This window comes from Pristis pectinata, chromosome 16 (assembly GCF_009764475.1).
Source record: "Pristis pectinata isolate sPriPec2 chromosome 16, sPriPec2.1.pri, whole genome shotgun sequence".
NCBI lineage: Eukaryota > Metazoa > Chordata > Chondrichthyes > Rhinopristiformes > Pristidae > Pristis > Pristis pectinata.
The window spans coordinates 37,981,489-38,006,349 of NC_067420.1; the positions used below are offsets into that span (position 1 = coordinate 37,981,489).

The 24,861-nt window shown below is 44.2% G+C and overlaps 1 protein-coding gene across 1 annotated transcript in view; it reads right to left on the reverse strand.

Annotated features, from left to right (window-relative positions):
- Window positions 1–22,806, reverse strand: part of edem2 (ER degradation enhancer, mannosidase alpha-like 2) — a 28,375-nt gene extending 5,569 nt beyond the window's left edge. The window contains 8 exon segments of the mRNA XM_052031258.1: window positions 1,267–1,391; window positions 2,976–3,117; window positions 7,171–7,382; window positions 12,188–12,313; window positions 15,817–15,922; window positions 18,551–18,590; window positions 19,381–19,491; window positions 22,622–22,806. Of these exon segments, the coding sequence (XP_051887218.1) occupies window positions 1,267–1,391; window positions 2,976–3,117; window positions 7,171–7,382; window positions 12,188–12,313; window positions 15,817–15,922; window positions 18,551–18,590; window positions 19,381–19,491; window positions 22,622–22,725 (966 nt within the window). The 5' untranslated portion in view covers window positions 22,726–22,806.
- Between the last annotated feature and the right edge of the window lie 2,055 nt (window positions 22,807–24,861).

The window sequence follows — 24,861 nt, forward strand, 5'->3', positions numbered from 1 at the left end:
CACACGAAAAAAAAACAGGTCATCTATTTGTTGGTTGAGGGATACATACCGGCCAAGACACCAGGAAAAACTCCCCTTCTGATCCTCAGGATATTTTACATCCATGCAAGAAAACAGACAGGGTCTCTGTTGACCATCTCTTCCCAAGAAAGCACCTCCACTGCTGCTGTAGCTCACCGCACTGCTCCGAGGGGTGGTGTCAGTGCGCATTTTTATACTCAAGTATCCCCAGAGCGATTTGAGCTCTCAACAGTCCGTCTCTCCAAAGGTGGAGAGAATGAAATGGATTGGGCATGGATTAGTGCCAAAACAAGGGTGTTTGCTGGTCACTGTGGACTCAGTGGGCCGAAGGACTCCTTTCCTGTTATCTCTCTGACCCTGAGCCACTTGTGGGGGAACGATTCCTGATATTCCAGACAATAATTTGCCCTCCAACTCCACTAAAACGGACTTTTGTCTCAATGCTTCTGGAGGAGTTTACTGCGCTCAGCTTGGCTCTCACCTTCCCCAGACTGTACTGGTGACTGGAACATGCAAGTACCTCATTGGCTGTAGGTCAGGAAATGAACTGTAAAAAAAAGGAAGACTCCCAAAACACACTGGAGTCCAGAGGCAGTGCTCTTTATCTATCCTGTCAACCTTAATTCTGTACATCACCATTATATCTCCTCTTCTCCGCCTCTGTTCAAAGGAGCCATGCCATCTTCTCGCAGCTACCATTGGGCAGGAGGTACAGAAGCCTGAAGTCCCACACCACCTGGTTCAAGAACAGCTGCTTCCCCTCAACCATTCAGTTCCTGAACCAACCAGCACAACCCTAATCACTACAGTTCAACAGCACTATGACTACTTTGCACTAAAATAGACTTAGTTTTAATTGTGCTCTTGTAAAAATTGTGTACAATTTATGTTTAACTTGCAAATGCTGCTTATCTGATGCTCTGTGCCTGTGGTGCTGCTGCAAGTTTTTCATTGCAGCTGTGCTTAACTGTACGTGTGCATATGACAATAAACTCAACTCTGAGCACTTGTCTACACATACCCTTCTTAACCTTACACCACAGATTAACAAACTGACCCAAGTGCATGGGAGCAATCTATCAAAGCTTCTCCTCAAAGTGACACCCAAGTTCAAAACAGAATCCATTTCCCTAGTCAGTCCAGATCTTAACAGGTTAAAGTATGTAATGGAGAGGACATTTTAGACCATTTACACTTCTTGTGATGTTTCCTTAAAAAGTACAACTAAGTGGATCAATGACCAACCTGCAGACCTGGCCAGAAGGCTTCCAGAGACTGGAAGACAGGCATGGAGACAGTGCCTTTGTACATCTGAACCCAGACGTACCAATCATCAAACTTGGTGTAATTCTTAATCACTTTTTCATAGTCTACAAAACAAAAAAATATAATAAGTTAACTGAGGGGAATGAAATAGAGATTATGACAAAAGGAAATAAATGCCTAATGAACTAAGTACATTCTCCAGAGATTTGTGCAACAGTTCAGACTCATTATGATTAAAAAGGCATTCTTGATTATTGTTGATAACTTAGAATCTGGTCCAAAATGTCCTGTGGTGCATGGGCAATCACTGTTTAAATGTTCTGATTATTAATAGAAAGAACATTTCTAAAATATACTTAATACCAGCATCCACTCCTCCAAATGATTTAAATCATTTTCCATCTTCTTAACACCATATCAAGCTCATATCATTGTGATAGAGGACTCCCTATCCCCCTTATGCTGAAGTCAGATCAAAAACAAAACAAAAAAAAATTGCTGTGATTCAATTAAAAATCATAGAAATTTACATCAAAGGAGGTGATAATTCAGCCCACTGCATCCACGCCAGTCTAAACTGGGACATCAGGTTAACCTTACTTCCCTGCTCTCAGTCTGCAGGTCACTGCTCTTCAATTGCTTATTCTTGTGCTTTCAGATGTGGGGAGGGTTCCTGTCTCTACCTTCCATTCAGCAGTGTTCCAGATCCCCATCACTTGAGCAAAATCATTTTAACTCCCCCCTACTCGGGCAGGCAGAGTAGTGTAGCGGTTAGCATAACGCCATTACAGCGCCAGCGACCTGGGTTCAATTCCGGCCACTGTCTGTAAGGAGTCTGTACGTTCTCCCTGTGTCTGCGTGGGTTTCCTCCGGGTGCTCCGGTTTCGTCCCACATTCCAAAGATGTACGGGTTAGGAGGTTGTGGGCAATGCTATGTTGGTGCCAGAAGCGTGGCGACACTTGCGGGCTGCCCCCAGAACACTCTACACAAAAGATGCATTTCACTATGTTTCGATGTACATGTGACTAATAAAGATATAGTATCTTATCCTTCAAGGAGTTAGCTTAAAACTATGCCCTCTTGTTCTTGATCCCTCTGCTAGAGGACATGCATCCTTGTCTAGGCCTCTGATTTTATAAATTCAATTAAATCTCCCCTCAAGCCTCTTTGTTCTGGAAACAAAAAAAACAATCTCTCCTCACAAGTATAATCCTGACAACATCCCCACAGATCTCCTCCGCACACTCTTCAGCGCAGCCTCATTCTTCCCGAGAGAATAATGACCAGAACTATACACTGTGCTATATGTGCAACCAAACTAATGCATTACTGTACATGATTCTAGTATAGCCTCTGCTCTTCTATCCCATGCCTCGGCCAATAAAGGCAAGCATCTCATTTGCCTCCTTAACCACAGGTCACAGACTGTAATGGAGGCAGTTAACACAAACAAAATACAGAGTAAAACACTGCACATTCTGCTCAAGGATTACCAGGTTGGGTACACCAATAGACAAGTTACAGTGCAAAATCCTTATATATACACACACACACCCCCCATCTCACCAGAAGGCAGGTATATCACAAGCGGCATATTCTAGCCCTCCATCCCCCATACATGTAACCCCTTACAGTAACCGCCGCAGTGGTGACCACAACACAGGTTGAATAAGAGCACAGATCTCACCAAGGAAAGACGACATCAGGCCTTCATCTTGCAACAGGATGGCTCCTTTCACCAGGTACTCAAAGTAGGAGTCGACGCCTGCTCCAATCCCAGCGTCCTGTGCCACCCACTTCGACGTTAACACATCGATATGGTTTCCAACCTTTGGTAAAGAAGTTGGGTGGGGAGGGGGAAATGTAGAAGAAAAATTCAGTTAGAACAGACTCTGATACTAAAGTCACCAAAGGGAGTGAGATTTTGGATCAGTAATGGAGATCACTGACCTGCTCCTTGCTCCACTCCCTCCCACAGAGTTGCTCCAGCAGATTGTGTTGCTCCAGACTCCAGCATCTGCCGTCTTTGTGTCTTCCCTTGCTCCATTGCCCCTCAGCTTTTTGTCTGGGACATCACTACAGAAGCAATCCACCTGAATTCCAAGTCAACAAGGTTATAGCCACCACTGTTCAGTTTTAATTAACTAGCTCCTCTCCCTCTTCAAATTCTTGTTACACCAGCTGACCAAGAAAACAAAACTCCCTTTACAATGAGCTACAGATCTGGCTCTGTTATTTCATGTGAAAGAAAGAAACTGGTCACAACAACTTGCTATTATGGCAAAAACAGGATTATCTAAGAGGATCTGATATTTCCACACAAAATGATGTTGGGACAGTTTAATTTTAGGAAGTGCCTTCACCACGAGAGATTTGAGGACAGGACAAACTGCAGTGATCAATACAGTCAAGGCTCTTGAAATAATGGATCACCAATTAACGATATATAAAAAAAAACTCTGTCCTTGGTAGCAAGCAGCCAAATCCCATCAATGTCACATTCATCTTTGTAGTTGATAACCAAGCTCTCCCTCGACCCAAGTTCAACTACAACTTCTGTGGCAATTCACATCAATTGGAAATCAATAACCTTTGGAAAAACAGAGTGGTTGACATCTGAAACTTGCTGCTTAGGAGGGTGGCAAAATCAGATACAATCTTATGTTTAAGGGCCTTCGGACAGACGAGGGTGTTGATGGGCATGAGAGATAGAAAATAGGGACTTATGTGAATGCTCTGGGAGCTGGCATAGACAATAGGCTGAATGGCCTCCCACATCGTAAGAAAACATGAAAAACCTGTAGGATCTCAACATGAAATGTCAACAATTCCTTTCTCTCCACAGATGCTGCTTCAGCAAGTTCTTCCAGCGGTTTGGTTTTTACTCTAGACTCCAGCATCAGCAGTCTCTTGTGTCAAGATCTTATACACTGCTGAAAATAGTCTTCCTAGAAAACAGTCCATATCATGAATGATAGAGAAATAGGGGGCTATGTGGGAGGGAAGGGTTAGATAGATCTTAGAGCAGGATAAAACGTCAGCACTACATTTTGAGCCGAAGGGCCTGTACTGTGCTGTAATGTTCTATCACAACTTTCTGTAATGCGAAGCCACATCATTAGCATGTGTGTCAATAAACTAGAATAGAAAAAAAATTGTGTTGATTTAATTTCCACCCACCCCCCCCCCCCCCCCCCGCCCTACAAATTCCATGAGTGAATTTTATTCTGCAACTCAAATTTCTGGGCAGTGATTTGCGAATTCTGCAAGAGCGAAATTCTATAACCCAAACAGCCTTTGTGTGGGGGTCACCTGTATTGTTGAGTTCCATTTCCAACTCAACATGTGAAGCAGCCCATGCCTGCATGCAGCGAGACCTACACATTCAGGCATGGATTCATAAGTGGCAAGTAACAGTCACACCACAAAATTGCCACGCAATGACCATCTCCAACAGTGGAGAATCTAATCACCCACAGCAAGTGAAAATCCAAAAGCTGCAAATCAGGAAATGCTGGAAATACTCAGCAGGTCAGGCAGCCTCTATGTAGAAAGAAACAGAGTTATGTCTCACGTCAAGGAACTTTCATCAGAGGGACCTGCTGAGTGCTTCCAGCATTTGAAGACAAAGGAGACCGCGAATGCTGGAATCTGGAGCAACAAACAATCTGCTGGGAGAACTAAGCAGGTCGAGCAGCATCTGTGGGAGGAAAGGAATTGTTGGTGTCTCAAGTCCAAACTGGACCGCAAACATCGACAGTTCCTTTCCTCCCACAGATGCTGCTCGACCCACTGAGGTCTCCCAGCAGCTTGTTTGTTGCTTCTAGCATTTCCTGTTTTTATTAAATAACCACCTACCCTTGACATTTTGTGACTTTACCATTACTTAGTCATAGAACAATACAGAACAGGCCCTTCGGCCCACAATGTTGTGCCGACATAGCTAATCCCTCCTACCTACAGAATGCCCATGTCCCTCCATTTTCCTCTCATTCATGTGCCCATCCAAGCCCCTCTTAAAAGCCCCCAATGAATTTGCCTCCACCACCCATCAGGCAATACATTCCAGGCATCCACCACTCTCCAAGTAAAAAACTTACCCTTCACTTCTCTTCTGAACCTACCCCCTCTCACCTTAAATGCATGCCCTCTGGTGTTGGATCACTCAGTAATGGGAAAAAGATACAGCTTGTCCACCCTATGCCCCTCATCATTTTATACACTTCCAACAGATCATCCCTCAGCCTCTGCCTCTCCAGAGAAAAGAGCCCAAGTTTGTCCAGCATCCCCTGATAGTGCATGCCCTCTAATCCAGGCAGCATCCTAGTAAGTCTCCTCTGCACCCTCTCTAAAGCCTTGACATCCTTCCTAGTCCTTCAACTAGACCAGCCACATAAATATGATGGCTTCAAGAGCAGGACAGAGGCTGGGTATTCTGTGGCAAGTGACTCACCTGCTGCCAGCCCCAAACCCTTCTACCATCTGAGACACAAGTCAGAAGTGCAAGGAAACACTCTCCACTTGCCTGGACGAGGGCAACTCCAACACCACTCAAGAAGCTCGCCACCATCTAGGACAAGGCAGCCCACTTGACTGGCAACCCATCAACCACAATAAGCATTGATTCTCTCCTTCACTAGTGCACTATGGATCTACTGGGTACCATCTTCAAAACACACTGCAGTGACTCAGCCGGACTACTCTGACAGCACCTCCAAAAGGGACCACCTCTACCACCAAGGAGGACAAAGACAGATGGATGGGAACACCACCACTTGCAGGTTCCTCTCCAAGGTGCACAACATCCCCGTCCTTCACAGTTGCTGCAACTCACTACCCAACAGCACAGGAGTACCTCACCATAGGAACTGTGGAGGTTCAAGATGATACAAAAATATTGGTATCACAACTCATCATGGACCTTACTGGTAAAAACACTACCAAAGACCAACTCAATTTCACTTTTTGAATCATAGAACACAGAAATAAACTCACCATCTGCATCAACCGTCAAGTATCCATCTGTACTAAATCCTGTTTACCAACACTTGGTGCGTAGCTATCGATGCCTTGGCCATTCAAACACTATTCTACATCGTTACATACCGTGAGAGCCTGAGTCTCTGAGGGGCTGGTGGAGGCAGTCTTGTGTTGTCAACATGTGGTATATCAACCAAGCATTGTGTTGAGAATGTAGCTTTTAAAATGCAGAGTTTGTGCACAGAAAACATTTGTTTGTGGGTACATATTAAAATTCATCTATCAGTGACATGACTGGATGACGAGAGTGGGGATGGCTGAAGAGCCTGGATCAGTAAAAATCACTGAACGTGTAATTTTATTTGCTGTCATTACTGTCTACACTTCTCACTGCCTCAGTAAAGCAGCCAACATAATCAAAGACTCCACCCACCCCAGATATTTTCTCTTCTTCCTTCTCCCATTGGACAGAAGATACAAAAGCCTGAAAGCACGTACCACCAGGCTCGAGGACAGCTGTTGGAAGACTATTGAACAGTTCCCTAGTACGATAAGATGGACTCTTGATCTCACAATCTACCTCATTATGGCTTTGCACCTTATTGTCTGCCTGCACCGCACTTTCTCTGTAACACTTTATTCTGCATCCTGTTATTGTTTTCCCTTGTACTACCTCAATGCACTATTGTGATGATCTGTATGGATGGCATTCAAAACGAAGTTTTTCACTGTACCTCAGTACATGTGACAATAATAAACCAATTCAGTGGCAAATTATTGGAACCTAAGCCAAAAAACTACCTCAATTCTGCCAAAGATTGCAACAATAAAAAAAAATCCCCAAAATGAACCAAAAACAAACTGAAAACTTCAAGCCCCAAATGCAATCGAAAAACACTCACAAGGCCGATGTCCGATCGGCTTTTCCACAGCCCGTCCAACGCCTTTCTTGCCACCTCTTCGAACACAGGGTCACCTGTCAATCGGCTCAGAGTAGCAAATTCCAGTATGAAGGTGCCAATTCCGGCAGTGCACGTGACTGGGGTCTCACTGGGATTAACCCCATTCATCAGATTCACTGTCCCAAATGGCATTCCGGTTGGAGTCTGGAAAGCTTTAAGATATCTTTATTAGTCACATGAACATTGAAACACACCTTTTGTGTAGTGTCCCCTGGGGGCAGCCCACAAGTGTCACCACGCTTAAGGTGCCAACACAGCATGCCCACAACTTCCTAACCCGTACGTCATTTGGAATGTGGGAGGAAACCAGAGCACCCGCAGGAAACCCACGCAGACATGGGGAAAATGTACAAACTCCTTACAGACAGTGGCGGGAATTGAACTCGGGTCACCGGCGCTGTAATAGCGTTACGCTAACCGCTACGCCTACCAGGCTCATTGTTACACTGAGTGCCAAAGTCAAACTGAATCACAATGAGACAGAAGAAACAGCTCAAGAACCTGGTTACAAACCACGACTATGCCTTCAGCTGCCAATGCCCTCAACTCAACAACAAGCTCTTTCTTCTTTTGAAGTCATTCCTTAAAATCTACCCACTTCTGCGGCTCAGTGTCTAATTTTCATCAATAATGCTCTAATGATGTGCTCCAAGGGGCCACTCTGTATAAATTAGAGTTGTTATTGGAAAAACTTGGACATTTTGATCTGAACATTAGGCATCTAAGAGTCTTTCTTACAAAAGGAATGGAATCAATAGTTCTGAAATGTTACTTTATATTAAATAACAAATATAGGGTGACACTGAACGATAATGTGCCAGTGGAAGTCAAATTCAAGACTGACATCCAGATGTTCAATATACAAGAGAAACTCAGGCAGATGTGAAAGTCAGGGTACAAAGATGCCATAACTGTAGTATAGGAACTTCCTAGAATGGTTAAGTAAAATGAGCTGAATGGCCTTCCTCAGCCCACCAGTAACTATGATGGTTTTTTCCACGTTTCCTATTCCTACACCACAGGTCCACAAATATTCTCCAGGGCATCAGAGACGAGAAATTTACTCTTAAAGACAGCAAGGGAGGAAAAGAAAAAGTATCAGTGTGTGTCGATATAATTTGTAAAGTAGCTGCTAGTGACTGGCTCAAGAACATGTCTGCCAAATGTAGCAGAGACCCCGTGCCATAATCTACTGCATCCAGCTGGGAAACAGGTCCTTCAGCCCACCACATCCATGCCGACCACTGTACCCAACTATGCTAATCCCATTTGCCTGCACAAGGTCTGTAGCTTTCTATGCCTTGGCTACAAGAGGCTCATCACTCAAGGGTGTCGCTAAACAGAGAACAGCACCTTCTCCATGGGAAAACAAGGATGGAAATGCCCAAGGTTGATGTTGCCACAGTTCAGGAGATAAACAGGACACACATCCAGATGGTGAGCACCTGTTGGGCCAAACAATCTGAAAATTCTTTAAAAATGTCTCTGCATTTGCAGGTCACCAAGAGGCAAACATTTATTGCCAGCATCTAGTTAATCTTGCAAAGAGTGGTGCTGAGTTGACTTCATCAGCTACAGTTTGTGTGGTGATGGTACATCCAGCAATGTCATCAGGGACCTAATTACAACTACTTATTGAAAATGAAGTGACAGCAATACAGATCCAGGTCAGAACAGTGTGTGATGAGGGCAGGAAATGAGGTCGAGGTCACTTGCCTCTGCCCCCCTTTGGTCATACACTGGGTTACAGCACAGGAGCCAGCAATTCAGCCCATTGTCTCCACACCAGCTCTCTACCATTGCAACTTACTTAGAGACACCATACAGTTATGGAAACAGACGCTTCAGCACAACTTGTCCATGCCAATCAAGTTGTCTACCCCGATTTAGTCCCATTTGCCCATGTTCGGTCCATATCCCTCCAAATCTCTCCTATCCATGTTTGGACTCCTGGACCCTTTTCCACAGCTTCCAAATTTTTCCTCACCATACCTTTATCAGAGTCCCTCACAAGACCGCAGTGGAACCTGCCTCCACCACATCTGCAGGCAGAGCATTCCAGATTCCAACCACACCTTCGGTGAAAAAAAGGTTGTTCCTCATGTCACTATTAATTCTCATCCCTTTTGTTTTATACCCATTATCTTTAATTCTCAACCCCTCCACCAACAGAAGTAAGCTGTCACTATTCACTCTATCTGGACCCCTCCATTTTATATACTTCTAACACATCTCCCTTCAACCTTCTCTTAGGAAATCGGTCCCTGCTTCTCTAATCCATCCACCTAGGCGATGGAGATCATGAGTTAGCGAGCTGTAACTGAAGACAAGGTGTCACAGTGCAACACATTGCCTGGGCATGTCCAATCCACGGTCAACTTTAAGCCTCCAAACTCAAACTGAAGGGCACCTACCCACCCCAGAAGTTCTTAACTCAAGCTTCAATGGATTCACTTGGTTTCAGATCTCATCCCAACCTGATCAACCAGGCTGAAGCTACAAGAGAAGTAACCATCTTTAAATTTTAAAGCAGCTTTCAACCAAGGTGCACAACAAAACAGAGGTCAATGGGAAAGCTCAGGACTGGGTCTATACCACATTTAGCTGTCACAGCAGCAGGATGCTTGTCAGGTCACCAACAAAAACGTCCTTGTTACAGCTACACATGGGGCACTCAAACCATTCTACAGTTTTCAATGGTCATAGGAAGTGTGTGCAAATTTCACACAGATAGCATCAGAGGTTGGGTTTAACCCCGGATGCTGGAGGCATGGCAGCAACAGTATACACATAGACTGAAATCTTCTAGTATTTGGTTTGTCGCTTGAATGGGACCCCTCCAACGAGACCCGCTGTCCACTCATCCCACCAATGGTGCACTGTTGTTGGCATGAGTGCTATGTACAGACTGCAGAGCAGTGACTCACCAGTGCTATTTTGACAGCCTCTCTCACCCTTCTCATGACACTACCTAAGACAAGAGTAGCCGACAGAATATCACGTTACCCACCAAGACCACTGCCACTGGCTAAACAATCTGCTATGCAAGCAGACAGCAAGAGCCCAAGGACACTAATTACCAGCTTCTTAGGGCATGGAAATGCTCCCTTGTACCCTGACCAATACTGACCCAGCAGTCAGGTGATCATGACATCACCACACTGTGGAAGCTTGCTGTGCACAAAATGGCCGTCACATTTCCTACATCAGAAAAGGGACTTTCATTGGCCATACGAGGCCACAAAAGGCAAGTCGTTTCAACAAAAGTTGGGCAATAATCATCCTCGGTACTGCCTAAGAACTGATTGAAACAACAGATGGAGAATTTTTGTTCAACCAATTAATTTTTATTTGGTGGGAAGCAAGATCTGGATAAACAATTAATAAGAAATTCACAGCACCTGTAACACTAAATGTGCCAAGTAATAGCAACCATTCTATGACTCAAACTAAATGCAATGCCACTGCCAAACAGAGCAATTAGCACTACTGATCAGTGTTGAATCTCGATGGAAATAGACAAACGAGCGTCTACCACCACAAAACATATGCAACTCAAAATGGCTTAAAGCAAAATACCCTGTTAACCACAAGGTGGCTCAGAGAGCCTTCCAGAGAAACAGCTCCTTTATTACAGCTGAGACTGCTGATGCTACAGTGAGCAGATTGAACACGACAGTCATTGTACAGTGAAACATGGAAATTAATGAGCTAAGGAAAAGCTATTCAGAATGATGTCCGCCCTTTTGCTCATAGTCCCTCGCCTTGGAGACAATGACATTTTACATCACATCCGGATATTCTTCTAGGAATGCAGTGAAGGTTTGTGTTTCAACCTGGTGGACTGTACAAGCTCTGGTTGGTCTACAGCTGGAGCACCGAGCAATTCGAAGCATCATAACTTAGGAAGGACATACTGGCCTTGGAGGGGTGCCATTCACAAATGAAGCCACTTGCCCTGTTGCAGAGACAGTCAGAGTCGCACGGCAAAGAAACAGGTCTTTCAGTCCACACCAATCATTAGGCATCCATGTACACTAATCCTGCACCAATCCCATTTTATTCTCCCCACACTCCCATCAACTCCCCCCAGATTCTACCACACACCTACACACAAGGGGCAGTTTACAGCAGCCAATTAACCTTCCAACCTTTGAAGTGTGGGAAGAAACCAGAGTACCCAGAGGAAAGCCGTGGTCACAGGGAGAACATGCAAACTCCATGCGGACAGCACCCAAGGTCAGGATCAAACCCAGGTGAGAGCTCCGAGACAGCAACTGATCTACAGCTTAAGATTATGAAAGGCATACATAGTCAGCTGGTATCATTTTACCCAGGGTCAAAATGCCGAATACTAGAGGGCATGTACTTAAGGTGAGAGTGGAAAAGGAGATGTGAGCCTCTTCAATGCCTCTATCATATTTACTGCTACTGCCAGGGGTGGTTTAACTAGTTCAGCACAACATCGTAGGCCGAAGGGCCTCTTCCTGTGCTGTACTGTTCTATGTTCTTATCCAGTCCAACAGACACACTTTAACTCTTGGTCCCTTTCCTTGCAGATGCTGGCACTTCAGGTCTTCATTCAAATATTTTGGAATGCAATGGGTTTTTGTTCCAACCTGGTACACTTCTGATTAGACCACAGCTGAAGCACTGAGCAGTTCCGAGTGCCAGACCTTGAGAAGGACATATGGGGCTGGAGTGTAATTTATCCCTGGTTAATTATAAGGTTGCATTGCACAAACTGGGGCTGCATTCCCTTCAAGTTACTAAAGGGGAAATGATGGGTGGGCAGCAAGCCAGTTGAGTGGAAGAGATACAAAGCAGATCAAGTGATTCCAATGAAGGGAACAGAAGGAAGCCCTAAAAGCAGGGGAACGCAGGGCTGGAGGGGCTGTAGAGCAGGAGAATGAAGATGTAGGGGAGAACACTGAGGTGCAGCCAATGGAGTCCTCACCTGGCAACAGTCTACGAGCAGCTTCTTCCGCCAGTCTGAGCAAAGGCCCCGTGCACGGCCAACCTGGCTCCACTGCGATGCCACCCTCCTTGGAGAGCAGGTGAGCGGACAGCAAGCCCCCCACCACTGAGGACAAGGAAAAAAAACAAAGTTAAAGCTCGCAAACAAACCAGCAAAACAGAATATTAATCAAGCCCTATTGAAACAGGAAAAATTGCATAAATGTCTTCTCAATCCAGGTTAAGACAGCAGTTCCAGTCTGGGCTTCTGTCCCATACACTGACCATGCTTTTACACTGTTGATTAGTTTTTGGTTCAGACTTGGATTACAAACGGCAAGGATACTGGTATTGGTATATTATTATCACTTGTACCGAGGTACAGTGAAAAACTTGTCTTGCATACCGTCCATACAGGTCAATTCATTACACAGTGCAGTTACATTGGGTTAGTATAGAGTGCATTGATGTAATAGTTAGTGACACAGAGTTTAAATGTTAAAGTGTAGAATGATTATAGTAAGGGTAATGAGTAGATCTGTAGAGAGCAGCTTGAACAAGTCGCCACACTCCAGCACCATCTTGCAGGAATGTGATAGGCAATTGCAAGAACAGATCTTTTAAGTTGGTGAAGGCCAGTATTTACTCATGGTGCAGTGGAACACAAGTCTGCATCTTTATCCCTGACACAGGCAGTGCCTGGGTTATGCAAGGGTTCCGTTCCAGAGAACTGTCCGTAAGCAGCTCTCTCCTTAAGTCAGAAATATGTTTTCTATAACTGCCCATACATGCACTTGCTAGAATTCTCTCATTTCATCAAATAATCACCCTAACACTACCCATAATTAAACTAATGGAATATATTCTGTATCCAGTCAGTAATCAATACCACACAACATTATTACTACAATGCTTTAAAAATGTATGGGAGAACTTGTACGAAGAAGTCAGATTTCCATAAGTCAGGTCACCCATAACCCGGGGAGCCCCTGTATTTCCCCACAAGGCAAATATTCATGGAAGTCATTAAGTCGGAAGTCATGTCTTTTCACTAAACAAAAAGGGGCAAACCACACACTGTCACTCGATGTCACACACTTGCGGCTGCTAGTGTCACGGTTGACCAGACACCAAACTGAACTGCTCACTTTGCTATCCTACTGGGAGGGATAGAGTATGGAACACACCAAAATGAGAAAAGAAGGAATCCAGAAATAAACAGACATTGAACAACCACCTTGATTTTCTGTATTTCCTTGCAATGTAGGAGGCAAGTTGACCTATCTAGTCTACGCCAGCTCTCAGCGCAATCCCATTTCCCCCCAACCAATTTCCCCGTAGCCCCTTCTCCTCATACTCCTATCAACTCACCCCATTTTCTACCACTCACCTACAATCTAGGGATAATTTACAGTGGTGAATTAGGCTACCAACTCACACATCTTTGGGAATGTGGGAGGAAACCAGAGCACCTGGAGGAAACCCACATGGTCACAGGGAGAATGTGCAAACTCCACACAAGGTCAGGATTGAAACTGGGTAACTGGTGCTGTGAGGTAGCAGCTCTACGAGCAGTGCCCTGTAGCATCCTGAATGTGCTAATAATTTTTTTTCCCAAATGATGATTCCTTAGTCAAGGCTGTTTATCATCAGCAGAGTGACCTATTGTTCCTAAGAACCACCAGTCTTACATCCAATATAATATAGTAAAATAAACGCAAAAATTTGACTTTCAGACATTCTAGACAGTAAGACAAGAAGCCATGTGGTCAGGGCGAGGAAGGACAAATTTAATTCAGCTGTTAGGAAGCTTTTCCTTACCCAGAGGGCGAGGAATGTTGTGACCTTGCACCTTATTGCACTGCACTTTCTCTGTAGCTGTGACACTTCACTCTGTACTGTTATTGTTTTTACCTGTACTACCTCAATGCACTCTGTTCTAACTCAATGTAACTGCACTGTGTAATGAATTGACCTGTACGATGGGTGTGCAAGACGAGTTTTTCCACTGTACCTCGGTACAAGTGACAATAATAAACCAATACCAGTTTGGGCACTGGATTCGCTTACATTTGCTGTATGGTGCAGGACAAGAAGAAATGCAGCTTTCATTGGAAGCAGAGGCATTGGAATGAAGACACGATGGGGAAAACATAGTGAGCAGTTGGTTGGCAGGAAAAGAACCATAAACTTCAAAGTTCTCTCTGAGGAGTCAAAACCTTCATGGGTTCAAACCCCACTCCTCAAATGTGCACAAAATTTACTGCCATACTGCAGGAGTGCCACATTACTGGAGGAGACACTCCTTGCATGAGATGTTAATTTGAGATTAATGCACATCCCAAACACCATCTCAAGAGGAGCAAGATAAAACTCCCAGTTCAAGTTTATCGTTGTCATTGGCAATACACACATACGGTATAAGTGCCGTGAAAGTTAGCTCTTTGCAGCGACAGCACAGTACATTACAAACATGACAAATTAATTAGACATAATTTACATGTGTGCAAAAATAAACAATGACACCAGGGTAAGATTGAGGCAGAGGAGAAATATAGTCCAAGGTAGTATTGGATTTTTCAGGTTGGTTCAAGAAACTGACGGCAGTGGGAAAGAAGTTGTTGTTGAACCTTGAGGTGTGTGTCTTCAGGCTCCTGTACCTCATACCTGATGGCAACATCGAGAAGAGGGCACAGCCCGGATGGTGGGGGTCCTTGATGATGGATGTCACCTTCCTGAGACATCATCTCTTGTAGATGTCCTCGATGGTGGGGAGAGCTGTGTCCATGATGGAACTGGCTGAATCCACTACTCTGTAGCCTTGTGCGTTCCTGTGCATTAGAGTTTCCATATCAAGCTGTGATGCAACCAGTCTGAATGCTTTCCATCATACATTTGTAGAGGTTTGTTAAAGTCTTCAGTACATGCCAAATCTCCTTATCTTCTAAGTAGAGATGCTTGCATATCTTCTTCATGGTTGCATCGATGTGCTGAGCCCAGGACAGGTCCTCCAAGATGTTGACACCCAGGAACTTGAAGCTGTTCACCCTTTCCACCGCTGACCCTTCAACAGTTCCTCCTCAACTGAGATCAGACAATCTGCTCAACTTGTCACTTGCAGAAACTTGCTTCATACAAATTGGAAGCCACGTTCCAAACGTTACATCCTTCAGGAGTACTATATTGGCTGCTCTGTACTTGGGAGATCATAAATGACACCACACAAGCAGCAGCCACATCTTTAGTAAGTAATACAAAACCAGAAATGCTGGAAGATCTCAGCCAGTCAAGCAGCGTCTGTGGAAATAGTTAGTGTTTTGGGTCAAAGACTCTTCATCGGAATCAAGAGAGAAAGCTAATAAATACTACCCTTTTCCCTTCTGTGGTCTGCCTCGTCAGGAATGGTTCAGATTAAGTAAAGTTGTCTGTTGTTCGATGACATCTGGGCTGACTCAATGGATTTTCCCTTCACAACATACAAGTCAGGGCAGAGATTGCAATGTGGCTCACTCACTGCACCCGGCTGCATTAGCAATTGGACAACTTCACAATGACACACTTGTTCAACAACCAGTCCTGTATGACTGCGTTTAGCACAGTCCAATATTAATGAGTGTATTGACGACTTACCTCGGATGTTGGTCTCAAACACAGACGCATTGACATCGATGTTGAAGTTCATTCCATCCTGAAGAATGTGGACAACTCTCTGAAACTCTGTCACATTGCCCAGCACCTAAATGCAGAGATCAGAACAACAGATGATCAGAGGCTCAATCATACCACACTGCAGGAAATTCACATGTCTTGACATCTGAAGAGTGACCAGTGTGCAGCCAAATGGGAGAGAAAACACAACTTCAACCTCCCATCCGGGTTTATTTAAGAGACAGTTATTACCAGTGATCTTTCACCCAGTGGAATCATTCCCAGTCCCAACACCAATTCCACTCCCTTCACCCAAATGCAACTGAATTACATTGGCCTCAAAACCTATTTCAGGTGGGTCTCCTTCAGCCAGTAAGTGACACTTGCCTCAAGGGACTTACCTAGATTGCAGTTCAAGGCCCAGCAGGAAGCCGGAGTGCTTGCCAGCAGACCACCTACTTTTCTTGCCACAATGCCAGCTCCCCCACCATCCCTACTCCAGAAAATTCCTGCGAAACAATTCTTTACTGGCCTCAAAGAGGAACATTCCCAGCAAAACATTTGCAGCAAGAAACACCATGGGCCAATGGGAAGGCTGCATCCACCCACTGAGACTCCCAGGAGGTAATTTTAGGAGACATGGAATTCTGACCTTATCCCATGGGAACAGCCTGGATGATTTTTCTTTTGTAATACAAATGAGAAACTGAGCTCATTTGACTTAAGAACTGTACAATCCGAGTAGGTTAGGTTTCATGCAATTCAAAGCCAATTCTACAGCACCACTTACTCTATCAGTTTGACTGCAAATCCATTCGACATTTTAAGTAAACCTTTACCTACTTTATTTAAGGTAAACCCAAACGCAATTACTTTCCAGTCTTTGGAACAAAGGAATCATTTGCTCATTAGCAGATACATTTCCTTTCTTTTCTTGGTTTGCAAAGACCCCGGGCAGTGGATCTCTCAGTCCTCTCCCAAAACACTAGTGGGGTAGTATCCAGGGTGGCAGCAAATGTTTCCAATACTCAGACAGCTTCAGGTCAGTGTATGCATTAAATCAAAGTGCCAAATCCAAACAATTGTGCTGCTTCAGAATGCAAGTGAACTCTGCCCCCAAACAGCTCAAGATAGGGTGGGGGGAGGGAAGGATTGCAGTATTGGTGTTGGAGTTGAAACACATTTTTTTTTAAAAAACAGAAACTATCAAGCTATTCCACCCCCCCCCCCCAACTACATTGGGCCAAACATCAACCTATTGAGCACAAGGTTCTGGCTTCAAATGCAATGCAGGCTAAGACACTAAAGTACAAGCATGCTAGGGAGTCTTGTATTGGCAGCAATTTTCTTTGCATGTGTTGGATCGGGAAATGATATAGTCCAGAAGGTTCTTCGGAAGTTGAGAATGAGGCGCAAATCTTATGGTTCATTTGTTTTATTAGATTTTCATCGTAGTACAGGTCAGACGGCGTCAGCTTGAAACAGCAAAGCAGAAGTAACAAGAGGCAAGAAAAAAAACAGACCTCATGTTCCCTCTCTATACTGCAAACTAGTTTGAGCTGGTTAGATAAGGATAAGAACAATCTGTGAAACAAGAACAGTCTTGATTTATGCTACAGTGACATCGCAGGCTTACAGACAAAAACTACAGAAGTACACAACTATACTACAAGCTACTGAAAATGTACAGATAAACAGGTGATTATACATACAAGCAAGCATAAAGAAAGTTAAACTACAAGAACAATTTAAATAGCAATCTAGACCCTAATCCAACAAATGCCAAGCTCTCAAAAGCAGTAGAAATCTGTCCTTGGTCATTAGTTACAAAGGTGAGGTACAGTGGTGGCTGTGCAATGCATTCCCAAAGTTCAATTCTGTAGGTGATGATAAATGGAAATTTGAGTACAACACACTGCCACTATCATGCTGCACATTTAGCACTACTGTCAAACCCAGTGATTGTATGTAACATTTCATAAGATTTTGCAGGATACCACAAGTTTCTCTTGAAGAGTTAAAAAAAAAGAATAATTCAAGAAACATCTTTTTTGGGGTGCATTAGGAACAGGGCAACATTCCGCCAATAATTTGAGCAAGGAGGAGGAAAATGCAAAAGGTTTTTGGAAGTGGTAGCCAACCTTCACTGGGGTCTTGACCGAGACACAAACTGTGTCAACGTGCCTGTGCCAGGTATAAAATCAAGCAGGGTTCCTGCTTCTGGTAGACACGTTGCAGTTTCCCTGGGGAAACCACAGAGTTTGTTGGGAGAGGTGGTGACACGAGGGTGGGGGTTAGGAACGGGGTGGGTTTGGGCTCAACAATGGTGCCTTGAAAGGCCCAATAACTTGCAGACAGACAAGGAGGTAGGTGGTAAACAGGGTCCCTGAGGCCATACTTTTATAACACAGTCAGGAAACAGGAAGGAGAAACCGGCAAAGAAGTGATGGAAATAAGAGAGAAATAAAGGACTGCAGATGCTGGAATCTAGATGAAAAACACAATGATGCTGGAGGAACTCAGCAGGCCAGGCCAACTTGACTGCCTGTTTTTCTCCACGGATGCTGCCTGGCCTGCTGAGTTCCTCCAGCATCATCGTGTTTTTCATCAAGTGATGGAAATAATGTCATTTGAAAATAAAGGGAGGAAACTAGCTTGAGCAGAGTCTGCACGAGGCCAGAGAGTCCAATTAATGTAAACATGAGCAGCCACTTACCAGAAGAGTGTCCAAGGCATCAATCAGAGTCAGAGAAAAGCTGTGAAGTACAGAAAATACAGTAAACATTTTACACAGCAAGGAATGCTCAACTGCCCGAATCAATTACAGACTGTAATAAAAGTTTATTCATTGACCAAGAGGTCTTCCTTCTTCCTAGGGCATTGAACCATGGCAGACTTCTGTTCAGTTCTGGTGCTGAGGAAGCATTAACCCTTTGGTTCTTAGCCACTTTCCACCGCAAGGTTTACAAGCTTCATCTACCATCAGCCAACCCAACACCAGTGAAAAATGTGAAATAAAACACAGAAAATTCTGGAAACACTCAACAAGTCGGGCAGCATCTATGGATAGAGAAACTGCTAATGTTTCAGGTTGAAAACCCTTCACTGGAACTGAGAAAGAGAGAAAACAAATTAAAATAGTTGTTCAAATTGCAAGGAGGAAAATCTCTTTTGCAAACCCAAAGTTCTCCAGCCCAAAGCCTGTGCATTCTCTCTCATTTTGACACTAAACGTACACGTCGATACTTTCATGTACACTACAAAGGGATAAGAATGAGGAAGTAGTTCTGAGGCTAGAAGTCAGCCACGTTACTAAAAGATACAGTTGTTCATGTTCACTATACACTTCCACAATACTGAAAGACAGTAAGTGTCTTAAGGCATCTCACAACGCACCATTCATAAATACATTTCAAACCTTAAATGCTTTTACCCCAATGATTATTGAAAAGCCGTTCTTAAACTTACTACTCATTCATTAATTGGTGTTTTACCTCCTCAAAAAAAAGTTATAAAATGGATCTGGCCATAAAGTTAAAAACTTACCTTCCCCAGGTATCCTGACCATCACAAGTTAAAGGTCGCAGTTCATCATAGGGGAATGCATTCTCTAAGTAGTTATTGTAAGCATGATAAAACATTTCTTTAACACGCTCTCTGTGGGGAAAAAACACACATTTATTGGTTGCACTGGCTGTCAAACTTTCAAACCCTATAGAACCAAAGCACCAGTGAAAATATTCACACTCTTATGACATGGGGAGCCATTTTCAAGGACCACTTTACTGAGTTCATCTCCACAGTAAATTAACAAGATAAAGGCAGATTTTATTCCAATGGATCCTAATGAATCAACAGAAACTCCAACAGGATCTGGCTTAAAACATGTTCACTTATGCACAGTTATGAAAGTCAGTCAGCCAGGTGACTGTTTTGAAACATGGCAATGCATGTCAATCTCAAAATATCTAGCTGGGTACATATTCTGTTTGTCCAATGTACAGGTTAGGAGCTATAGGCATGCTATATTAGTGCCGGAAGAGGGAGACACTTGCGGGCTGCCCCCAACACATTCTCAGTAATGCAAAAAGACGCATTTCACTGCGTGTTGATGTTCACGTGACAAATAAATATCTTACATCCTCTAGACTTACGTACAATGTCTTTGTGCAGCCCTCTGCCCTCATCTAGTGACAGTCGTGGTTCCTGAGCTGGGGAACTGTAGCCTGGTGGTTAAGTTCCTGGACGAGCAGCCAGAGTTGTGGGTCATTGATCCAGAGATACAAGTTCAAATCCCACCAGAACCATTAGGGAGGTTCATGTGATTAAATAAAATTCTCAGTCACAGTAACAATGAAACTGCTAGATTGTTATACAAACCCATCTGGTTTACAAACATCGTTTTGGGATAGGAAATCTGCCAACCATACCTGGTTTGGCTTATATGCAAGAGTCATTGACTCATAACTCATAGTTCAGGAACAATTAGTGATGGACAATAAATGCCAGTGTTACCAGCATCATCCACGTCTTGTAAATTAACTTAAAAATTCCACCCCAAAAAAATTCCTTTACAAAAGCCTCCTTACGGACAGCAATCCTAACATCTTCTGGTGGGGCCGGTATGGTTTAGTGGTCGTCAACTGGTTGGGACATGGAGATATTATTGCCTTTTTGAAAGCTGCTACCAATTGTATTACTCTCCCTGAACTATGTTTTAGTAAGTCAGAGTAAAATTTGTATCTCTTATTGTGCTGCAGCCCCTCAATACTGCACTGAAGCACCAGTTCAGTCTTAAATATGTACTCAAAACAGTTGAGCTTTAATCCACAACCATCTCATTCAATCAAACTACTAGGGAGCTAAGTTACACAGAGGCTGTTTAACTCCAATTGTTTTTCACTGAGATGACCACAAATCAAAATCAACTAACTAGACTATTTTCTGGGAGAAATAAGGCTTCCATTTGTGTGCGCTTTTCACAGCACATTCAGGGCGAGGGGTTAGGGCAGGAGAGGTTAGGACAGCTGTGGAGACCCGATCATTGGGGATGTTTAAGGAGGAGATTCATAGGTATCTAATTAGTCAGGATATCAACGGATATGGGGAAAAGGCCGAAAATTGGGGCTAGATGGGAAAATAGTTTAGCTCATGGTGAAGTGGCAGAGCAGACTCGATGGACCAAGTGGGCAACTTCTGCTCCTTTGTCTTGTGATCTTGTGTGATCTTCTGAGAGTATGCTGAGGTAACGGATCTTATTGAATGGTAAAGCAGACATGACGGGCTGAATGGCCTATTCCCACTTCCACACTCAGGATCTCCCAAAGCACTTTACACTCCCAAGGTATTTTTGAAGCGTTCCCACAGTTGTAACACAGCAAATGCCACTGCTAATTTTCACACAGCAATTTCTGACATAAGAACACATCAGCCTTCTCCTTCAGTCCCTTGGGGTCGAGGATGACTTGCTTCCGCTTTGGTTTTGTGGGTTCAGAGGTGAATGATGCCAATGTGGGAATGGCAGACTCTTCCACGGATGTGGCAGGTGGTGACTGACAGGGCAGGCAGCTTCCGAGCTGGTCTGCTCCTTTCACTGTTTGCACAGGGCCTCTCATGTGCTCTTGATGCACAGCCCCAAGGTTCTCAAATACCATCCCCTGTGCCCTTCCTCTGCATTGAGCAGTGGGCCAGAGATTTTGCCAGGAGTCAGCAGGATGGTGCATTTCTTCAACAAAGTTTTGACAAGCAGAGAGACCGAGAGGGATTCAAGTCCATACTTCCCTAGAAGCAGCAACACAGATAGATAGCGTGAAGACAGCACGTAGCATGCTTGCCTTCAGAGGTCTGGACACAGACATAGAAGTTGCAACTTTACAAGACACTGGTTAGAACACATTTGGAGTAATATGTACAGTTCTGGTCACCACACTATAGGAAGGATGTTGTTTGCCTGGAAAGAGCAGGGAAGATTCACCAGGATGTTGCCTGGATTGGAGGACATTACTTACAGAGAGGGACTGGATAGCCACGGCTTATCTTCCCTGGAGCAAAGGAGGCCAAGGCATGGAGTATACAACATTATGAGAGACATAGGATAGATGGTCAAAATCTTTCCCCCCCCCCCCCACGGTGGGGGTATCAAGACAAGATGTCATAGGTTTGTGTGTAGTAAAAATCCATCTAGTTCGCTCATGTCCCTTAGGAAAGTACTAATACTGTCTGGCCTATATGTGACTCCACACCCACCAATATCGTTGACTCTTAATCTTTCAAGACGCCAGAGAATTGCTGGGACATATAAAACCACGGTGGAGTGAGAAACCAAGCTTGCAAAGGCAAAATAATCTCTTCTTCCTAAAACATTGTTGGGTGGCAGGGAACACCAACCATTAACACAACTGATGAATTGTCACATCTGGTTTTAAACCAGCAGATATGCTAGGAGTTACAACACAAGAGAACCTCTGTTCATCCAACCAGGCCAATGCCAAACTCAACTGTATTGTTTAGTTGTGAATAGAAACAGCCCGATGAGCTGTTGATTCCTTGACTTTCCCAAGGTTTATTGCCGAAAGTCCTCCAGATGTGTAGAGACACTACAGTCGCTGCAGGTCAGCCCCCTAATTCGGTTAGAAAGATGCACCAACATTGCAAAAGCATTCATTTCTTTCGACAAGAATCATCCTATTTTCGCAAATATTGGCTTAATTCTCAAACTGCAGAGAGATGCTTTGTAAGCCAAGCTCCCTCTTAACGGCCGCGTCCCCTGCACGGTTGCAACACTGACCTGTACCGAGCCATCGCCTCCTCCCGAATTTCTTCGCCCTTTGCATTGTTGCCACCCACCCCGGTGACTAGGAAAAAGCAAGCGGTATAAAAGATACCGTGCATCTACTCGTTTGCACCCTCGGCCCCGCTCGCCCGGGGTCTGAATGATTTAACGGGCACTTCCAGCCTCCTTTCCCCCTTGCACTCTGCGTCAGCAAACCCGGAAGCCTACGCCTATCTACGCCTGCGTCTTGTGCCTGCAACACCCTATCAATGCACCGCAATTTTCTCAATGGCTGAGTTTTTTTAAAGACATACATCACCTATCTGTAATATAGATGAGTGGGCATATCCCTGTCAATCAAACTAGTGTCAATTTTTGGTTTTAATTCCTATGTAACTATCCTCCACTTACTGCATTCTTCTCCTTATGAATATTTGCTATGTTGGCATGGACTGGTTGGGCCGAAGGGCCTGTATCCGTGTTGTATTGCTCAATATATGTAAACTGCTCTCTTAAAAATTCGAGTTCATTGTCACATGCACAAGTACATGTGTGCACAGGTGCAATGAAAAACTTACTTGCAGCAGCATCACAGGCACACAGCATCAGATACACAACATTCACAAGAAAAAAGTAAATTATATTAAAAAATGCAAGGAAGAACAGAATTAGAACAAAAAGTCCACTGTAGTGCAAAGAGGTCAGAATGTTGCTATACTGAGGTAGTGATTAGGGTTGTGCAGGTTGGTTCAAGAACCGAATGGTTGAAGGGAAGTAGCTGTTCTTGAACCTGGTGGTGTGGGGACTTCAGGCTTCTGTACCTCCTGCCCAATGGTAGATATGAGAAGATGGCATGGCCTGGATGGTGGGGATCTGTGATGTGGGAAAAGATGCTGTAGTTTCTGTTTTCTCATTTCTTTAAATTGTCTTTGTTTTCTGAATAAGTTGACTCGGGGAATGATCCAGGGAGGTGTCTGAGGCAGCTAAGTGTCATGAGCACATGCATGAAATATGACATGGGTTTGAGGAGGGTCAGCATGTAGATGAGAGGATAATCTTTATGGAACTCCAGAGGTGGTTGCGACTGGGAGAGAGATCATTGCAGGCCATTCTCAGAGCATGACACAATAAGTATGAAACCAAGCAAGTTCAACTGAAGGAGAGACGTTGCAAGAACTGGAACAGTTGACAGTGCTGAAGGTTGCAGACGGGCTGGGAATTTTAAGGAGAGATGAGTAAAATAAATGAAGGAGTGGGATTGACGGACTTGTTCGAGGAACTAGCATCGAGTCAGTAGGCTGATTGGTCTGGTATTTCACAAGAGAATATGAGAAATATGGGTTTACTCCAGTCAGGCTCACTCAGTGCTGTTTGTGACCTTGATAAGGGCTGTTTGAGTACAGTCCCTGAGCCAGAAACCAGACTGAGGGGGTTAATACCTGAACCAAGGGAAAGGGGCACAGATTTGGAGGGTAACAGTACGTCCAACAAAGTTACTTAAGAAAGGGATGCTTGAGAACAGGCACAATTTGCAAGGATAATGAGGGTGCAGTCTGTTGAGGAGAGGATGATGACTGAACGAAGGGAAAAATACCCAGAGAAAGGCAACTGTTAATAAATTCGGCAAATCTGGTGCCAGGAGAGGACACTGGTTAGCCATTGGTTTAATTGCAGATAAAGTAAACAGGAGGACTGGATAAACTGGGAGGGAGAAAGATACATCGGTGGGTTAGCATCTAGAAAAAGGCTTGGTTACACTGCCAGAGACCCAGGTTCGATCCTGACTTTGATTCCTGTCTGTGTGGAGTTTGCACGTTCTCCCTGAGACCTTGTGTGTTCCCCCCAAGTGCTGCGGTTTCCTCCCACATCCCCGAAATGTGCTGGTTGGTAGGTTAATTGGCTACTATAAACCGTGTGTAGGTAAGTGGTAGAATCTGTGGGGTGTTGATGGGAATATGTGAGAATAAAATGGGTTAGGGTAGGATTAATGTAAAAATGGGTACTTGATGGTTAGCACAGACTTGGTGGGCCGAAGGGTCTCTTTCCATAGTATGACCCTATGACACTACAAAACATGGACCACAGAAAACAATTTGGGGACAAGGGGAGGGGTAGAAACACCAGAGATCGATCACCATAACAGGGTACTCCCCAGCCTTTATGGAGAATGTGACATCCTAAGTACAGACAGCCCTTGGATTCCAGACAAACAAGCAAAGCTGATATGGCTTCACATGAAAGGCCACTCCTTAAGC